At 35.6% G+C, this 20,216-nt stretch overlaps 2 protein-coding genes across 3 annotated transcripts; one reads left to right on the top strand and one right to left on the bottom strand.

Moving 5' to 3' along the window:
- The first annotated feature begins 357 nt into the window (after positions 1 to 357).
- LOC132704878 (uncharacterized) lies at positions 358 to 2,501 on the top strand. 2 transcript variants are annotated; one of them, XM_060675184.1, is made up of 9 exons: positions 358 to 534; positions 599 to 678; positions 746 to 946; positions 1,013 to 1,131; positions 1,182 to 1,376; positions 1,432 to 1,619; positions 1,678 to 1,904; positions 1,956 to 2,315; positions 2,368 to 2,501. In XM_060675184.1, exons 3-9 carry the CDS (start codon positions 802 to 804, stop codon positions 2,475 to 2,477), a joined length of 1,344 nt encoding a protein of 447 aa, XP_060531167.1. In that variant the 5' UTR covers positions 358 to 534; positions 599 to 678; positions 746 to 801; the 3' UTR covers positions 2,478 to 2,501. The 2 variants fall into 2 exon arrangements, with proteins under 2 accessions (XP_060531167.1, XP_060531166.1); XM_060675183.1 differs by having other exon boundaries at positions 599 to 946.
- LOC132704880 (alpha-N-acetylgalactosaminidase) lies at positions 2,496 to 18,883 on the bottom strand. The gene is made up of 9 exons (XM_060675185.1): positions 18,494 to 18,883; positions 16,379 to 16,569; positions 16,050 to 16,224; positions 11,227 to 11,488; positions 9,132 to 9,301; positions 4,054 to 4,251; positions 3,829 to 3,993; positions 3,666 to 3,738; positions 2,496 to 2,714 (listed from the first exon to the last, which is right to left on the bottom strand). Exons 2-9 carry the CDS (start codon positions 16,540 to 16,542, stop codon positions 2,584 to 2,586), a joined length of 1,338 nt encoding a protein of 445 aa, XP_060531168.1. The 5' UTR covers positions 16,543 to 16,569; positions 18,494 to 18,883; the 3' UTR covers positions 2,496 to 2,583.
- Positions 18,884 to 20,216: the final 1,333 nt, after the last annotated feature.

Raw genomic sequence — 20,216 nt, 5'->3', positions numbered from 1 at the left:
GGATTGTGACAAGTGGAGCACTTGCGCCATTGGGTACAGGCACAGACGAGAATTTGGCATGTTTCTCTGTTTGCTTCATTCCGAACTTCTCGCGACTTTCCATTAAAAAAGTAAACAAAAGGCATTAAGGAATTTTGCAACGCTGACTCACTCATTTCTGTTAGCTAATATGTACATGGAATCACAATAATTTTTTCCAAATTTAATTATTAATTGCCCAAATTTGAAAGAACTTTAGAGACAATTTGACTAAAATATGTTTGACCGTCGAAAAGAAACTACCACTGGACACTCGCCCGATGATTATGTAAAACGACATATTGAAACGAAGAAGAGGTAACGGTTAACCCGATATACTGAAAATTCTGTAATTTGTCAAATGATAATTGCAACACCTGATTGAATTTGATCAATATTCCTCCATCCCATATTTTTAGATAATTCCGCTTTTCTCAAGTTTATCTAGCAAATGTTTTTGAAATTTGTTTGAAAATAATTTATTTACTCAAGCACGTGTGTTTATAATTATGGAAGGTAAAAACTACAGTTCTTTCTGCAATTTTAAAAGTAAATTATTTGAGTTTTCATCGTTTTGTAGCTGTACCCTCTGGGTCTAGGGTATTTTCAGGGGTCGCCAAGAGCGAAGATGATGACTCTGATGACTGGGATGAAATGGAAGTAAGTGGTGAACAAACATCCTGTTTGTTTTGTCCTTTGCAGTTTCATACAATTGCTGTGGCTTTAGACCATTGTCGAAAGGAGCATGATTTTGATTTGCTCACTTTAAAGAATAAATACAGCATGGACTGTTATTCCTACATAAAAATGATCAATTACATACGACTGCAAAAGCCACATCCTAAACTTCTATTGGAAGCACCTGTTGCCTTGTGGGAAGATGATTGTTATTTGAAGCCTGGTGAAATGGAACCTTGGTTAATGTATGGTAGGTCGTCTTTTTTTATGCACAATATCAAGATATGGTAGGAAAGTCTTTCATGGATTTTTCTAGATTTTGAAGATTTAGGTAGTGCCCCATCTACTCCACATTATGCTGTTGACGGTAAAGCTCCAATCAGCAATCTAAATTTTGCTGAGTTGCAAAGACATATTCATAGCTTAAATCTTCAGGTGTAATTTCAAAAAAAATGTTTTCATTTTCAATTGCTGTGGTATTTTAGTTAAAACAAAGAGATATGCTGATTGATAGTTACATAAGAGATATGGAGAAAATGAAGCAGGTTACAAGAACCATAGTGGAAACTGGTGAGAAATTAACCAAGGAGGGTCAAATAAATGTCTCAAATTCCGGCTGTGATAGTTATGATTATTTTAATTCCTATTCTCATTTTGGAATACACCATGACATGTTAAATGTATGATCTCTGATGTATAAACTTCAATTGTGTTTAATTTATAGTGCTGTTTTAGGACAAAGTGAGAACAGAGAGTTACAGGGATGCAATACTAACTAATTCGGACCAATTTCGCGGTAAAATTGTTTTGGATGTCGGTTGCGGAACTGGAATTTTGGCAATGTTTTCTGCAAAAGCCGGTGCTCAAAAAATATACGGAGTCGACCAGTCAGAAGTAGTTTACAAAGCTATGGACATAGTGAGGTATATCCAGTGGTACGTTTGTGTTCTGCTTTTGTCTATGTATTTCCCTCAATTTAAGAGAAAACAACTTGGCAGACAGGGTTCACTTAATTAAAGGGCAGTTGGAGAAGACCAATTTGCCCATTGAAATGGTTGATATAGTAGTTTCAGAATGGATGGGATATTTTCTGCTTTTTGAGGGAATGTTGGACAGTTTTATTTTTGCTCGAGATAAATATCTAAAACCTGGTGGTCTAATTCTACCCAGCCGATGTACAATTAGTTTGTGTGGAGTATCAGACATTGGTAACTATCGTTAGAAATAATTGCACATCACACTGTTTTTTTTTTTTGTAGAGCGTTATGATAACTTAATAAATTTTTGGGATGATGTGTATGGTTTCTCGATGAAGTGCATGAAATCGGAGGTTGTACAAGAGGCTGTCATCGAGACTGTAGCCCAGGACAAGGTTATAACGGATTCCATTGTAGTAACAGACATAGATTTAAACACTTGTGGCACTGATACCTGTAACTTTAGCAACAATTTTGTATTTAAATCTATGAAGGCTGGAATTTTAACGGCCGTAGCTGGTTACTTTGACACTTTCTTCGAGCTGACCAACAAGGTTGGGTTTTCAACAGGACCCCATGCACCAAAAACTCATTGGCAGCAAACCGTTTTTTATTTGAAAGATACCATTGAGGTGCAAGAAGGTAAATTGCCAAATATTTTTTCAACTGCTAGGTGTAATTTTTCAAACTTCAGGTGAATCCATTGAAGGTTCCATAACATGTTCCAGGCTGAAAAAAAACTTAAGAGGCCTCTCTGTAACTATAGTTCTAAAGAACAAAACCTTCCAGTACACTATAGATTGAAAATAAATAACTTACAAATAAGAATTATTTTTTATTTATTAAAAAACCAACTATACAAAAACTGACCTAAATTACAAAATAATTTATTTAATTTGGCCGCGTTCTGTTAGAATTCATTATTGTTTCTCACTCTAAAAATTTGGTTCAATGGATCAAAGACGGTCTTTTGGGTGGTACTGTAGTATGACAAGCGTCTGTCGAAATCCGGTTGGACGTCCGCTCTAAGAATTACAACCCCTAAAAAATAATGGGATGATAAAATAATGACCAAAAACCTATTCGCAGCCCAGAAATTATTGACATGACCACAACAAAAAAGTAAACAAAATGATTAGTACCTGTTTTTGTGTCTATAACAAAACGACAAAAATGGTATTGTCAATTTTTGGTTAGTTGACAATATGCCCAAATTACAAATGAAATTAGAACAATTTTCTTTATCACTATAATACAATTAATGGGTATGATCGGTTATATTACAACCATTTAAAATGGGGAAAACTAGAGGCCGCTATTATCTTTAACCTAAATCTTATCCATGGTCGAAGGTGGCCATGCTTGTCGAATTTATCATGCTGTGGTATTATTGCCAGCTCTTTGGCGAATTATCAAATAATTTGTTGCAGGGGGTATAATATTATGCATTATCTAGGTTATTTAAAAGTGATTTGCATTGACATTTTAGAAATGATGATGCAGCGAAAGCGGACTTAAGAACTTAAGGTAGTTTAAACGACCACTTTTTGTTATCAATTCATCGATGCGGATTTTGCCTAGTTTCTGCAGTAATTTTATTGTATATTGTCTCGGCCCATTTAGCTTTTTATTATCTGACATCCATAATTTTAAAATACTGGTGGTTATTTTTAAAAATGATATTTTCTAAGTAAGGTGATAACTTCGTAATTTTCCGAGTAAAAACGATTATTATAATATTTAAACTAGATAGAATAAGCATCGTTTTGTGTACATTGAATCCGAAAATTAAATATACGCATTATACTTTAAGGTGTTTTTTGAAACTTCACCGCAAAAGATTACCACCTTTCCAGTCCACTCAGAGTAACTGTGCAGTTATGTCATAGTATCTAGTTCGTTAGTGGATGTCCTAAATTTACACATGAATTTTGTTTGATTACGTCACTATACGTGACGTAATTACACAACCGCTCTGATTGGAGTACTTACCAGACGGATTCACTTTAACTTTTATTTTTGTTTGGGGTGACAATATTCCGTAATCTACATCCTCGTACAGATCCTAAAAGTAGAAGAGAGTTTGTAAAACTTAAAGATTCCTTTGAGTCGAGAAACGTTGAAAAAGTTTTTTCCGTTGTTTTTCATTTCTTACTTCAACTCTATATCCCGTGGGTGAAGTGAGTCCCAGTTCTTTAAGCGTCACCGCGACGTCCGACGGTGTGCCGTCCGTTCTCCTGTTCACGAAGGCCACCGCGTAAGAGAAATAATTTTGGAACAGGGGAGTCAGAGGTCTCGACCATATTTCGATTCCTTTGTGCTAAAAAATTACGATAAGATAAGCAAACGACTTTTTTTTACTTTTCGTCGCGTTACACACCTTGTATATCCTTCGGCCTTGTATGCCTAGAGGATCCTGATCCACTGCGATAATTTTTTTGTTCTGCAGTATGGCCTTGTATTCCGGCCTTATCGTTCTCAAGTCAACGGACATTAACAGAGGGGCCGCTAGTATGGCCCAGATCGCCATTTGTGTTTTGCTTTGTTCGTAGCTCAGACCGAAATTGCCTATAATTAGCTGAAATATTATGCATAAATGAGATTTCTCGATTTTAATTACCTAAATGTTATTATTTATTTAAATATAAACATCGAATTAGATTTCCTCTTTTAAATACAGGTGTTGGATTTTTTCTGGTAAAATTCCTCATTTATTTAACAATTACATATTGTTCGAGAGTAATGCGTTTTAGCATATCAACAGAAACAATCAGACATTACACAATTGGACAATCGTTTAAAACCTAATTAGCATAAAAATTTTCATAACCATTGTTTTTGGCCAGAGAGGTGTTACGATTACTATTTTTACAATATGTTCGGATTTAATTTAGCGCGTCGCTATTAGTATATTAACGTTCATACGTGTGATACTCACACGGGCCGTCCGTATACTGTTAATATTCCAAGAAAAATAAGTAATAAATTTGTGATGATTAAAAGTGACCGCGTGGCTATTTTTGAAAAAATAAAAAAAACTATTTAAAATGAGAAAATGCTTTTCGAAGCTCGCATGGCGTCTAAGTAGTTTCATAAAAATATTTCGGAGATATGTTAACAATTCTTTCATTGAAATTTTTAACACCCTGTAACCCTATGAGGTTAATATACAGGGTATTTCAAAAAATATTCATCGGCGCTCGGATGGAGATAATTTTCGTTAATTTTGCAAATTTGTGTACTTTAAAACACCGTTGACGATTAGTTTAATTCAGATTTCTCTGTTCAATCTGTGGTCACGTGAGAAAAAAATCCGAAGCTCCGAAAATTACCAGAATGTCTCCCTTAAAATATGCACTCTCAAATTCCGGACGCCACACACAGGCGAATTTTCCTCAAAAGCTGGCCAGAAGTCAGAAAATCCAACTTAAAAATCTTGAGCGAAATCCATTACATTTCAGTAATCTAGTTACCTGGCTATTATAAGTAAACAAACTTTTGTCTTGATTCGCGCCATATTGTTATTGAAACTTGAAAGTTTATTAATTTGTATTCATTTGATCAGAGTGCATCAGTGTGTATTTAACCATTTTTTCGGAAAGTTGGTGATTGAAAAATAAAAAAATTATAGTATGGAGCCTGTTGCGCGTGGTAAGTACAAGCATGTAATTATTGTTATCTATACAATTATTATCATCTATGAATTGTTTTAATGTCACAGTGGCGTCACTTCTCAAAAGTACATAGATGTTTCGTTTTCTTTGGACAAAAATTACATTTCCCGGCGTTTCCCCATCTTCAAATTAGCATAGAACTCTGCTTAATATGTCCTTAAAAAGCCATATTTTCTTATTTATGCGATAATTTGCGATCTTAATGGGTATCTATTTTTTAAGAAGTAGTAAGATAGTAATTTTGGTAAAATTTACTATTGCAGGGTTTTTGAACATGCAAAATTCAAAAATGCCAATGGCAATATTGCCAGATTTACAGCTTTTACGTTACACATCATCATTTTTTATTTTAATGCCATTATTGTTGCATGAATTGCGCATTTCCAATTTAGTAAGGTCACGTAATTTTAAAATTTTGTTTTTATTATTAAACTTTGCAACACCGCTTTTGACGCGTAAAAGTCCCGAAACATATTGGCAGTTTTCGAGATAATTAAGGGTTTCTGTAATTGAGCGTACATGACAGTCTAAAACCAGTGTTTGCCCTGTGTCATTTTCAAAATTTGTGACACAGAAAATTATTAGGTATCTAATCAGATTTTTTTTTATAATAGACCAGGAATTATGAGATGTGTTTTTGTATTAGATTTTCATAGACGCAACTGTACAAATCTCAATAATCCATAAAAAGACTTGTCATAAAAAGTTCTGTTTGTTTATTGCCCTAAATAATAAGATTATACTTGCGAAATTCTTAATACTCAAAGTACTCAAATATTAATATCTCATCTTCGTTTTTACCCCTTTTCTCTAAAATATTTATGATTATCTTTTTGTAATATTGTTTTTGTAATTACATATACATTATCATAATTCAAGGTTAAAATTAGAACCGTTTTATGTTTTTCTTCCATAAAACACATTGTTGGTGTTGTTAAAATAAGTTTTAATAACTGTCACTGAAAAATAAATGAATTACGTAAAAATGTGAACCAGTAAGAAACTAAATTGAAAATATTCTAACCACATTCTAAAAAAAATTATTAATCAGTATTTAATTTAGGTACGACTTTTCGATCGCACTGTATATTTTTACGTATAGCGTAATAATAGTGTAAAGTACTGTATTATCATTAAAATTTATACTTTTCTTAAAAAAATTCATTATTCATCATTTTTAAATATTTTTTTAAGATAAATAATATTGGCCAACATTTTGATCAAATTCGCCTTTGTGCGCCATGAACGATAAATTCTCGTGTATTTGATCGATTGGTTCAATTACGACCAATACCGTCAGATATGGTTTACACGTCATTCTTCTAATTCGTTAAATCGCGGTGAAAAGAAAGTTCTAACGCCATCCGGCCATCCCATATCTGAAGTACAATTGAGGGCCCCATATAATGAATATTAATACAAGCAATTAAGAGCGAAAGTAGCTATTGCAAACAATGAATTGTTATTGTCACGATGGAAATAATCGTTAGTTATACAGAGCGTTTAGAATTTGAATTGAATGAAAAAATAATAATAGCGGTCTGGGAGGGTAATGCGGCTGATTTAATCATGACGCAAAAGATCACGCGTGAAAAAAAAATTGTGTATGCTAAATACTTTTTCTTTAAGTGTTCGCCATGCATTAAATAAAATTATATTAAAAAGTTAGGTTATATCGATTTTTAATAGTTATGTTTCACTATGTTGACCTCCCCTCAAAACTTATTTGCGTCTAAAACCCAAACGAGTTTTAATATTTTTATACTGATCCATGTGGTCGATTAAGCGCGTTTTGTGATTTTTGCAGTCTCGAAGACACTATTTGCGTTTAAAAAAGGCGTTTCCGTTCAACACTGAAAACAAAATCTACTGTCAAAAATTTTATCGAGGAATTGATCAATGTGATGTTAATTGCATTAAAGCAAGTTCCGAACGTTTTTCAATTTACTTAACATACATAACCTGCAAAAAAAAAGCATTCTGAATCCTAAAACGAACTTTAAGCGTGCCTTTTAAAAACACAAATTAAGTCATTCAAGGCGGCACCGCCGTCATCATCGTCGACGATTTCCTGTTTGAAGTTTACTTTCGTTTCGCTTATACAACCAAATGATAACATTGCAGTGATAATCTGCGTGTGCGAGCGCGGAGAGGGACGTTACGCAACACAAAAAATAATATCCGTTGTTATTTAACGAAATAATTATTAATTATAATACGTATGATTAATTAGATCAACGTTCTGCCTTGTAACAGTCCCAGGAGCAAAGTTGTCCGTTTGCGATCGGTATATCGATACGTAACGTCTGCAAGGCCATATTCTAAGATTAACGAAATAAATATTGTAAGTGTCTGTGTCCTATTTACGACGCCAATTATCGGCCACGGATATGTATAAACTTATGCCACCGTGCGACGGGGAAAGTGAAAGATACAACAGTTCATATCTTAGATCAATTTAGTTTTTCTATATTGGTATAGAATATGGTACTATTTATTATACACAAAACATTTTCAAAAGTTCAATTTGGTTCACTTGTTATTTTTTGCTTGAAAATTTTAAGCGATTTCCGACTACATTCCCTGAACATACTTGAGTTAGTTTTGGTTAGTTGTGTGTTAGTGAGTCAAGAAACTTACTTCTGACGTCACAAACTGTCAGAGTGTTGTCCAAAAAATAAACGCCCGAAATCCTAAGGTAAGGGATAAGGATAAGATAATAGACAACCATTTTCTCATTTTCGTATTGTTTCTTTTAAATTTACTCAAATACTTTTTTCGGTTTACTGTAATAAGTATTATTTCTACTATAAGAGAACAACCCACCTATAAATGATAATAATAATTGAACCTCGAAAGATAAACGACGAAACAGCAAGCTGGAATTTAAAGAACAGTTGGGCTAACCCATCACGGGAGGTAGATTACATTCAGTAATCTTGATTGAATTAGCTGTGACATGCCGATGGACTGGAATTTATCTGCTGCTACTACTATGATGAAAAGTATGTGATCTGGGTGAAATTTTTGTTTTTCCATTTCAAATTCGTTGTTAAAAATTCTAGTGTACGTCGGGATTATTACACGTTACCGAGAAGAGGTATTTAATTTTTCATAAAGAAAGTGATCCAATCTTATCAAAGTTGGAAATGTGTATTTTATTTAATGGTTTTCATCTGCAACGAAAAAGTTGATATGACTCGGTTAGATAACTTTCTTATTTCTTGAAGTTTTATTGTTTAGTTGTAAAAGCGAATCTTTGCGGAAACCGATGTTGCAATTGGTCGATAGAAAAACATAATTTGACCTTTACTTAGTGACCCAAATTCATATGCTAACTTTGCCCTTTTAGTGCTGTAGTATGTACATCGAACGTTTAGAGTAATAAAAGACAGAAAGGACGGGGATAGACGGAAAGATTTCAATCCCACAAATACTTCCAACTTCAATGATTCGAAATTAAACGAACCAAAACTCCGAATATTCGAATATAAATAATAAGGTAGACAGAGCTGATTCTCGACCAGTAGAAACGAAGCGAATAAGGGGTCAGGTAATTTATTATTCCGTATGTTCAGTGAGTAGCTAATACTGAAGAAATTTAGGTATTTTATTTATTAATTAACGTTGCAAATGTCATTTATCTTGCGTCAAAGAAGTCAGACATCTGTTGTACGTCTCTTGGACTTTCTACCAAATCGTTAATGTTCGGACGATTAAACGGAGCGGAGTTTTGTTGTTTTTTTTTTTGGTGTTGAAATAAAAATTGTAATTTTTGACGCACCATGTCTGGATCGTTCCAGTGTCCCGGACCAGCGTTCGGAACAATGGCGTCTTGATTATTCCCGTAATAATCGATGATGCTTTCAACGCTGGCCCACGAGTCTTGGATGTCGTCGAAATTCCTCCATAAATTACAAATCCGGACTATCGATGAATAATTCGGCTGCATACCTAAATTTACACAATTTATTTATTTAATTTTTTCACAAAACTCGAACGCCATTCTCTCGGCATAATTTAGCTAAATATTAATTTGTTTCCCGAAAACTGTTTACTTATTCCGAGGATTATAAATAAATAAAGCGTGTTTAAGAATTTGATAATTAACGCAGTGTTTCGATTTATCCATATAGGTGTATGTTTCCCAATCGATTATTATTTAACGAAACAAGGTTACTTAATTGGTACTGCCTTATGTATCAGAGTCGGTATAATAATTGTTTCATTTAATATCGGCGCTGTTTCCATTTATACCTGGTGTTTCGGACTGGTTTCCATTATTATTTTTTGCAGGTCTTATGTTATACAAATTGTTTTGGTGCCTATGATTTCTCTAGAAATAAAAAAAAGGAATAGGGAGAAACTAATTTGTCACACCCGGTATATATCATTCCATATAGAAGCAAATTACGTACACGTTTGTCATAAATCCGAAAATGTGTGGTGTACCGAGAATTCTGGATAAGAAAACATCACATTTATTTTACTAATATTGGAAGATAGAAATACCTATTTGGTGGAAGTGGACGATTTTTATTTTAAATATTTCCGAAAGAATTTTAAACAACATACAAACTTTTGAATTCATGCTGGCTGTAACTTAGAATCGATGTTAAAAAAAGTCGGTAACAAATTTGCTTTTTTTGTCACTAAAATATCAACAGTTAACTAAATACTTTACTCCTGCAACGACGTGTGAAAATATCGAAATAAATAAATTAAATTTAAATCTTGTAACGTCCTCACACTTATGATTATTCAATGGGTTTCCCAATCTTCGATAAAAATCGATTAAAATAAAAGATATTTTGGTTTTGATTGATAGACAATGGAAAATTTTGTAGAGAAAAAAAAAACGATATGCCTTTTTAAACTCTTATTATTATATTTTTGTACGAAACTTGGGCCCGAAAAGCTGCTATAGCTTATACAATATACACCACATTCTAAACGCGTACGAGACATGTCAAATTTTATTTTGAGATTTTTACTGCAAATTAATTTTCAATAATTTAAAACGCAACAGTGTTTTTCTACTGTTTGCCGACTGGAATAACCATTTACGATCATCATAATATCAATTTTTAAGAAATTAAAAAATGTGACCCGGAACTACGTTCATAATATTCAGGCGTTTCATCAATTGCAGATTTTTATATATTAGTTGATCCATGGTCAAAACTGAAAGTGGACATTTAGAGAGGTTATTTCCGATCCAAAATAGTGTGACCATTAGTAAAAAAATAATCCATGAGAAAAGCCAACAGAAAAATTAATCGAAACTCTAAAAAATATCCTTTAATTACGGGTTTGAAATTCCATTGTTTGGAAGCTGTGATTATGTCGTTAAAATTTAAGAAATCGAACAAAATAAGTCTATTTTATCACATTTTCGCAAATATCCATTTCTAGAAAAAAAATCGATGAACAAAAAAGTTCTTAGAAACAATCGGAGAAGCCAAATATTAAACAAAGTTGGGTCGAATTATCCCGTTGCACATGTTAAACAGAGATCTTTTGAAATTTCAAATCGATGTCTTAAAAACTGTAGAAGTTAATTAAGAAAAACAAGTAAAACACTAAAAATCTTGTAATTTAAATAAATATTCGTATTTATTCTTTAAACACATCGTATATTATCGAAACTTTTTTTTAATTAGAAATAACGTCTATAAATTTGATTAGCGATTAGACACCCTGTACACCGTGCGTCTCTATTTACAAAGGCGAGGCTGATATACATTAACCGAATCGGTGTAACCGTGCAGATTATTATACCCGCAACGAAGGTTTTCCAAGGATCGTTACTAAGCAATCAACGCCCACATGTCATAATATACGCATTTTGACCGAATCAATTCTTATTTAATACCCACCTGCATAAATCTGATAAACGGGCCAACTGCACGCAAATATCATCGGTCTACCGGTCCGGTTCAAATAGTAGCCGAAGTCCGCGTAGCCCTGGTCCATTTCGACGGGATGCGCGTAGCAACTGTCCAGCTTGATGTAGTCCACGTCCCACGACGCGAACAATTCGGCGTCCTGTTGGAGGTACCCGATGATACCCGGGTATCCAGCGCACGTATAGTTGCCGAAATCCTCGTAGATGCCGAACTTGAGACCTTTGGAATGTACCTGAGGGACACGAAAAGTAATCGCCATTGTCTAATCCTATTTACTGTTTGGCGGTTATAGACATTATGGTATCCAGCATGTTCATTGAAAACAAAAAATAGCTGCTAGTAAGCAGATTTATTAAATGTATTGTTATTTTGGTAGTCAAATGAAGTCTTTATCACCACGTTTCCATCTAGCGTTTAATGCGCAAATTTTTACCTTTGGAGTAGAATTAGTAGTAAATTTCAAAAATTGTTTCACTCCTGTAAGTTTATAATAGAAAAACAATATATTTTTTAAATTAGTTAAGAAAATTATAGAGGCCTTACTTATATATACATAATCTCTAAACTGAAAAAACGTCCTTTTTTAGTTTATTTTGACGACATTTGTGATGAAATCATTAGGTGGCAATAGTACTTTCAATGTAAATACATTTCTAAAATTGTTTGAGATTATATAGTTTAAGTGTTATTTTTATGAAACAATCAAATTATATGTCTATTCACTGATCTTACAAAATATTTTCAAGAAGGTGCGTTTCGATTATATGGGAAATTTAGAAAAATAATTTATATTTTTTTCAGAAATTGCACGTTCACTTTTGCCTTTTCCATTACAATAGACTAAAACCAATATGTGAAAAAGTCAGAATAAAAAAGAAGAAGAAAAAATAAAATTAGCCTTCTTTTTAGCGCATTTACTATTTAGCGTTCTTTTTATTCTATATATATTTTTGTGTGTCACTTTTCTATATGTACTTTGGACACAAACACACACACGCGCACTCCCCACACTCGCGCGCACCCCAACATTTGCGCACCCCCACAGACACGTATCACACCCACTTGTATCCATACACATGCGCACTCGCCCACACACGCACACCTAGACACACACGCGCATCCCGACACACACGCGCACACCCCGACACACACGCATCTCCACACGCGCACCCCTCCACACACACACACGCATCCCCACACACGCACCCCCCACACACGCGCACCCTCTCACGTACGCGCATAATCCTTCCACCAGTTCAAGTAATTTTCCTTACAACTGTGATGCAGCAACACAGTTACTTTAACGAACATTAACTCTAGTAGCGATGGTAGAGATTCTTCAGTTGATCTAGCTACCGCTCAAATCAAAGTTTTAAACTCGCTTGGTTACTACAGACCGGTTTGAGCTTTACTTGATTCGAAAACCTCACTTTTTGTAAAAGGTTTGGGAAATACCACCTCGAACGTGTCTCGAGAGGCTACTTGCACATTTATTCCTATGTCCACTGAACCCCGAATAGATATACCCCAAATTTGTGATAACATGCCCAGTTCTGATTTACCGGATGTTTGCTTTAGTAAATTTTCCCACTTAGACCTTGCCGATGATAAATTTAATGCTCCTTGGTTGCGATTTCTCACTCTCTCAACGAACCTGTAGCTATTAATACACATCTGGGTTGGATAATTACAGGTCGAGTACCAACATCAGCACCAACTCTCTCCAACAATACCCTTTGTTGCACCCCTACACTTTCACTTGAAGAGGTTGTTAATAAATTCTGGCAACGCGAACAGGTTCCTCAAATAAATACCCAGTCCCTTGAAGATCGGGCTGCAGAAAAAATCTTCGTTGAAACTTTCTCTCGAGATAATGCTGGTCCATACATTCTTCATCTCCCGTTTAAATTCCCCTCTCTACCGGTATTCGATCATTCAATAGACATCGCTTTACGTAGGTTTTATTCACTCGAACGACGACTCTTGCATAATCCAGAACTCCGCAAAGAATATAACCTATTCATGCAAGATTATTTGGATTCCGGTCATATGGAACTTGTTATACCTTTGCCACATTCTAATCATCAATACTATATATCTCACGACTGACTGACCTGAAAGTGTAACTACTAAACTTCGCGTTATATTTGACGCTTCAGCAAAGGCGGCTAATAACGACTGTTTGCTAGTAGGATCCAAACTTCAACAAGATATATTCTCTCTACTCCTCCTATTCTGGAACCACGAAGATCAATTTCCTCGAGTTTCAAAGGTTATAAAAACTAACGTTTATGTTGATGACATATTGTCGGGTGCTGATTCTGTCGAAGCAGTCTTGAGCCTTCAGTCCGTTGCTCTTTCTCGTCCACATAGAGAGAAACAATTAAAAACCATTCTCTGCGGCATTTCAATTATTACTTTTTTGAGATAACTGCACGCTTTCTTATTATGTATTTATTAATTTTTTTCAATTCTCACCCTCTTTAATAAATTTAATATTTTCAGACGGAAATGACGTTTACGCGATGTAAAAACAAGTTAAGCGATCTAATAATGTAGCGAAAAGATTTCCCACAATTAAATTAGGCGTTGCAAAATTGTTCCGCCGCAAACTCTCGTTGCAAAATGACGCGTGACTTTGTTTTGTTAACGTGTTTTTTTTTTTGCTCTAAATCGTTGTTTGAATGAAGTTTGTTGCGAACCAACCCGTGAATGACGTTACGTAATCCATTATTATTGATTGTAAGCCTATTGTGCCCGGTTTCTGATCGGTATACGCGGACATTTTCGACTAACAAACACCGTAAGCAAAAAAGTTATTCAACTTTGTTGACAGAAAAATCGCGTTGAAAAGATTGAAAAAAACAAACTCGATAAAAGACGGACGCCTATGGCGACGGTTTAGCGTAATCATATTGTTGCGGAAACCTCTCTATGCGAGTTACAACACTGGTCGGACTTCCTGTTGTGAGATATTTAGTTTGTTGGCTTAGCTCGAAATTCTGCTTGAGGGGGTGCGAAACGGTTGCAAAAATTATTTTGGCAGTCAAAGAATTTTAAACAAAGTTAATTATTAATTAAAAGTGAGAATGTTGGAAGCAAAGCGAATACAAATCTTAATAACAATTATATTCCCAACTTTTTCTATTTCGCTCTCAGATTTCGAAAAATCACTATCACTGTGTTCCATAAAACTTTCCGCTAATTTTTACGGTAAATATTACGGTGTTGGAATTAATTCGTAGCGTTTTGATAACAGATGGCGCCAGTGGTATAGAATTTTTTTTTACGTGCAAGAGTAATTTCACTTGAAAACAGGTATTATTTGTCATATCTGTCATTTTCTGTACATAATGTTTTTCAAAACATAAACAATTTGTGATTTTTTTAATATGTCGGAATTTGTGCTCAATAAAATGTTTTTGCAGGGAATTTTGCTCTATTATTTGAAAATGGGTGCTGCAGAAAGTCGTACTTTGGTAGATGTGTACGTTTTAAAAGTGGTGATTTTCATTTAGAAGACAGAGAACGACCTGGGGACAGCCCAGAAAAATTGAAGATGAAGAACTAGAAAAATTGCTTAATGAAGATTCACGTCGGACTGATAAAGAATTGTCAACTTCACTAGAAGTTGACCTTTCGACCGTGGGAAAACATTGGGTCCCATATGAATTAAATTAAATTAAATTGAAAAGCGATTTTTGCTTTGTGATTTACCGCTTTAGCGGGAAAAAAGAAAAGGATGTTTTTCCACCGGATCATCACTGGAAACGAGAAGTGGATTTATTACGACAATACTAAACGAAAAAAGTCTTGGGTAAAGCATCAACACCAGTGGCGAAAAAAAATATGCCTGCTATGCATTGGGTGTGATCAACTGGGTGTGATTTACTATGAGCTGTTCAAACCAAATGAAACGTTATCGAATACAGTTGATGCGCCTGAGCCATGAATTAAAAAAAGGCCGGAATATGACAAATGACATGACATACTTTGAAATGATGAAATGGGACGTCCTACCCCACCCGCCGTACTTTCTAGATGTTGCAGCGAGGGATTACAATTTGTTTAGCTCAATGGCTCTTGGACTGGCGGAGCAAAAGTTCGCTGGTTAGAATGTGAAAAAAGATCAGCAGTTTTTCCGATCTGGGATCCGTTTCTTGTCGGAAAAGTGGGAAAAAAGAAGAGGATTTTTTTGCACCGGATCGTCACTGGAGACGAGAAGTGGATTTATTACGACAATCCTAAATGAAGAAAGTCTTGGATAAAGCATGGTGAAGCATCAACACCAGTGGCGAAAAAAAATATCCACAGATCTGGCTCCTGCTATGCATGCATGCTATGCAAAGAGAAGCCGAAACGCGCAAATATTAATCGATTAATATAAATTGTTAGTGGCGCGTATAGTGTATAAATGGCTAGTGACTGTCAGCTTTTATTTTGGACAAAAGAAATATTAACTCCCGTCGCAATATTACTATTTATCTTGCAAACTAGTGCAACGTTTTCGGATACACACTGTAGAAACTACGATAGAACTTATTTATATAAAAAAGGTGGATACCATTTTATTGAAATTGGTTGAATATGATTTTTTAAATTTAACTAAAAATTTGGAAATTGATAACTTTTTCGAATACCTTACGAGCTCGCGCCTTTTGCAGTATGCAATAAAAAGCGACGAAGAAGTTGTCAAAATAGTGGTAGTAACAGAATACCGGATATTTTCTAACTTCTGTTGCGTGCAATGTTACGTCGTCGTAATCGGTCTGCGCACGTTGTACGCAACTTACGTAATCCGCCAAAGCTTTCATTCCTCTCGGAAATCTGGTCCTGTCCGGTACAAGTTCACCATAAGTGTTTCGTTCTTTCTCCAGCCAGCAGTCGTCGACGTTGATGTATTCGTACCCCAGATTCGCGTAACCTTCGTTCACCACGATGTCCGCCATTGTCCGAAACAAATTCTCGCTGTAAAAAAAAAACTGTTTCGGCTTAATGCGAAACGGTCAAAATTTTCTATACGATCCGTACGTATAACGTTTATGAGCATTAATCGAAAAAGTCAGGGACCAAGCAGGCGTAAAATGACAAGGTGAAATTTCAATAAGGCGATCGGACTCACCTTATGCAGTTGTCAGGGTCGTTCTTGCAATCGGTATTGCAACGGAATCGTTCCCAGCTCAGCCAGCCCATTGGTGGAGTCCTCCCAAGACCGTTGTCCAACGGTCTCACGCAGTGTAAGTGAAGTATCGCAGTCAACACGAGGAGAGTCCATTTCTTAAGCATCTCTCAACGCTTTGATGCACTTGCTAGCTAGAGGAAGAAAATATCGTTCATCTGTACTCCACTGTTACGAGAATGCGAATCAATTGACGGGTTTTGGTTATATTTGGTGTCATTAACGTGGCTTTGGAAAGATTAGATAGGCGACCGAAGAAGTTTCGTTTGGATTTTGGATATTGGGATGGAAAATGGCAATTTTCATGAAAAATCTGCAGATGTCAAGATTTTTTTTATTTCAAATGTTTAGATGCGAGTTTACTAAAGATTTCATGGAATGGTGAAAGAATGAAGACATTGTACTGGTAACCCGGCGTTTCCATCTTTAAAAATCCAGACGTCATAGAAAAAAACGTTCGCACATATAACATTCAAATGCTGCGGGATACAGGTAGAAATAACGTTTTTTTTCTCTTCAAAGATTAGCTTCGAAAATTGCGTTTGAAGTATCGTGCAACACAAAACTAATAACTGTCTCATTTTCCCAAATTTATTTTTATTTATCAGGTCCTTTGATTTACAAAATTTACAAAAATACACACAAAAGAAAACTGCATCTAAAATTCAGCACACAAAATATTATTTGAAGGCAAAGTTTTATATTCAAGAAAAACGTATATATTCAAACCCAATCGACCCTTATCCTACATATTTTAATCTCTAAAAAAAATCTCCCAAAGAGTCGTCATATTTATTTAGTAAAATAGATTTTAATATTTTTTATACCCTCATAGTTTGAATTTTGCTGGCCATTAAAAACGGTGGGTGGTACGAGTCGTAATTTTATCGGAGAGTTTCTTGGCGGACACACGAGATTTCAAACGTGTAGATCCCAAAAATTTTGATTTACGTCGTTGGACGCAAAAGATATAGAATGAAAAGGATGGTTTGCAAATTTTGGAGAGATTGTAGTTGTGGTGAATCACTCTTTAATACATCGAACACTAGTATTTATTTTATTTACAAGGCAAGCAACCTAACAGATACTTATTATAGAACAGATATAAGATACCACAATATATAATAGTAACGTGATCAGATTACAAACTTAACATACAAAACAAAGAAAATGAAACTGATTTCTATTTTATTACTCTTAATTAATAAAATTGATAATGTAATCACAACGAAAATATGTTTTCCACGAAACAACAAACAACAAAACTGATTGTTTTTACACAAGAAACAAATCTCAAAATTGAAAAATAAAACTGCAAATTAGCCTGGTACGCCTGATAGTTTTATTGAACTTATAATTCAGATAATTTATTAAATTTTTGTAAGCTGCGTTTCATATTTAATGAAACCGTGGTAGATACCATAGGACATAGGAATTTTGTCCATATGGTCCTCGAATACCAATTTAGGATCCAAAGAAATCCATATGTCTTTAATGTCATCAACGAAAACATTTTCTGTTACACCCGAAAGCTACGACGAAATATCAAATACTCGCCAAGGCGTATGATTCGGATGGCTGCAAAATTAGCCTTCATAAAATGAATGGAAAGAGAAAATCCCGGAAATTCATCAGAGATGCATCGGTCATATTTACAACTTGCTAAGAAAGGCCTAATGACGGGCCACTGCGGCTTGAGACGCATCTAATGGGTCTGAATGCAGATTCTGCCAAGAAGAAGAGGAAACATGTTCAGGTGTGAAGTACCAAGGAGCCACTGTCTAAGCTGTGGAGTTTAACCAGAGAGACGAACCTAGATAAAGCTTTAGAGCTATGCCGAGAGTCACAATACATCCTTGACATTGCGGTGATGCGAACCCTAACCAATCCAAATCATGAATCTTGAATATTATCCCCAATTAAAATATCGTCTTCTGAAGGTGTGTTTTAAGTCGGGGTTTTTTCCTGACCCTTGAGGAATACCGTGACTTTTTCAGGGTTTCCCACCTGAATTTTCCGGAATTTACTTGTGGCCTATCGGCACACCATTATACTTACCGGTACGGTTGGCAAAGTGACGATATGGTCCGGCGGCACGAGATTACGACACTATAATCCACACACCATCAAATTCATTCCTGCGGATACCGCTTGTCGTCCAAAGTCACTTTCACCGTTTGCCCTAATTTCGCGCGACGCCTAATACTTGGAATTTACTGCAGAAAAAAAAAGCGGTCCTGTTGTTCGCAACAGGAACACGTTGTCGTTTTAACCGGGGTCGCGCGTTCTTTCTTTTGTTCTCGTCTCAAAACGAAGGTAAAAGTGAAACGACGACAGGCGAGAGAACTACCGGGACTTGGCGCTACGACGTCGATTCGCCGCTACGGTTCGAGCGCGAATAAAGCGGACAGCGCCGAGATGAATACCACGGTATTCCACTCTACGCGGGACTTGATTGAAAGAGTGGCGTGCCGTCTAACGTTTCTCCGTTTGGCGATATGCCCCCTTTAAATGGTCAAGATGGTAATTTGCGGTTTAATTGAACTTGTTGCACTTGGATTGACGGCGCCCGTTAGAATCGTCAGTAAATAGACGCAGAACATAAATTCACCCGGTTGTTGGGTGTTCCGGGCCCTGTGCTCTGTATACGAGTCCAGGCGCATATAAATCGGACCAATTTAAAATAACTCTTACGAAAAACAACCAAAATAATTTGGTGATCAACAATATTTGTTATTATTTCAGTTACTACAATAAAAAAATATATTTTATTGTGTCTTGCGCATATCAGTTGGACCATCTCCTGCACCATGATAAAAATATGTTTGCGCGGTGAAATCGGATATATTTATTATTATTATTAGGGCAAAACAAAAAACACACACACACAACACACACAAACACATGGTTGCCTAGTAGTCAATTTAACGTCGGTTTGTTACAAAAATGGTTCGCGAACGATATGCGAAATTCTATTTTACTGCCCACAAAAATGGAGTTTCTGGGCACAATATTGCAGAACGTTTAACCAAACCTCAAGGCACAGTGAGCAACATTATCACGGTATTCACAAATGGTAGAAACAAGATCGCAGAGCTGCATCAAAAGAGATAACTGTAAAATGGTCACATGCAATTGGTAGATCCGTTTCAAAAGACACTTGTTTAAGAAGTTTGAAAAACATGGGTTGTGGGTTCTACAAAGTAAGTTAAATAGAAAAGAGAAGTCGGACGCATCAGTAGAATATCACATTTATATTCTGGGCGAAGGATAAACGACTCCTCTCTGTAAAACAAAAACTAAATCGACTAAATCGACTGCTAGGGTGCAAAACCTGGCTACCACATCAATTGGACTCAGTTATTTGGAGCGATGAAGTTTGAAGTTTGCCGAATGCCATGGGAAGAATATCGCGCAGGCTGTCTCAAAAAAAAAATTTCCTGCATCTGTAGCGGTTTGGGGCTCCATGTCTTGGACGTCTGACATCTGTTCAACTACCGGAAGGAGGATTCATATTTCACCAGGATGGCACATCATCTCACACTGCTCTAACTGCAGAGTTATGGTTTTAAAATGGCCCTCAGATAGCTCGGACTTATCTCCAATTGAGACTTTATGACACCAAATGGAAAAAGCACTCGGAACTTCTCCAGTTCGCACTGTTCCCGAACTAAGGCAACGATGTCAGGAAATTTGGGATAATCTTCAACCAGAATACTGTAAAACATTCGAGAATACTGTACAGAAGAGGATCGATGCCATTTTAAAACAAAAAGGTGGT

This window comes from Cylas formicarius, unplaced genomic scaffold (assembly GCF_029955315.1).
Source record: "Cylas formicarius isolate icCylForm1 unplaced genomic scaffold, icCylForm1.1 PGA_scaffold_7__23_contigs__length_41026272, whole genome shotgun sequence".
Classification (NCBI taxonomy): domain Eukaryota; kingdom Metazoa; phylum Arthropoda; class Insecta; order Coleoptera; family Brentidae; genus Cylas; species Cylas formicarius.
The sequence above is the reverse complement of the archived record's forward strand: the minus strand, read 5'-3'. Positions and strand labels throughout refer to the sequence as shown.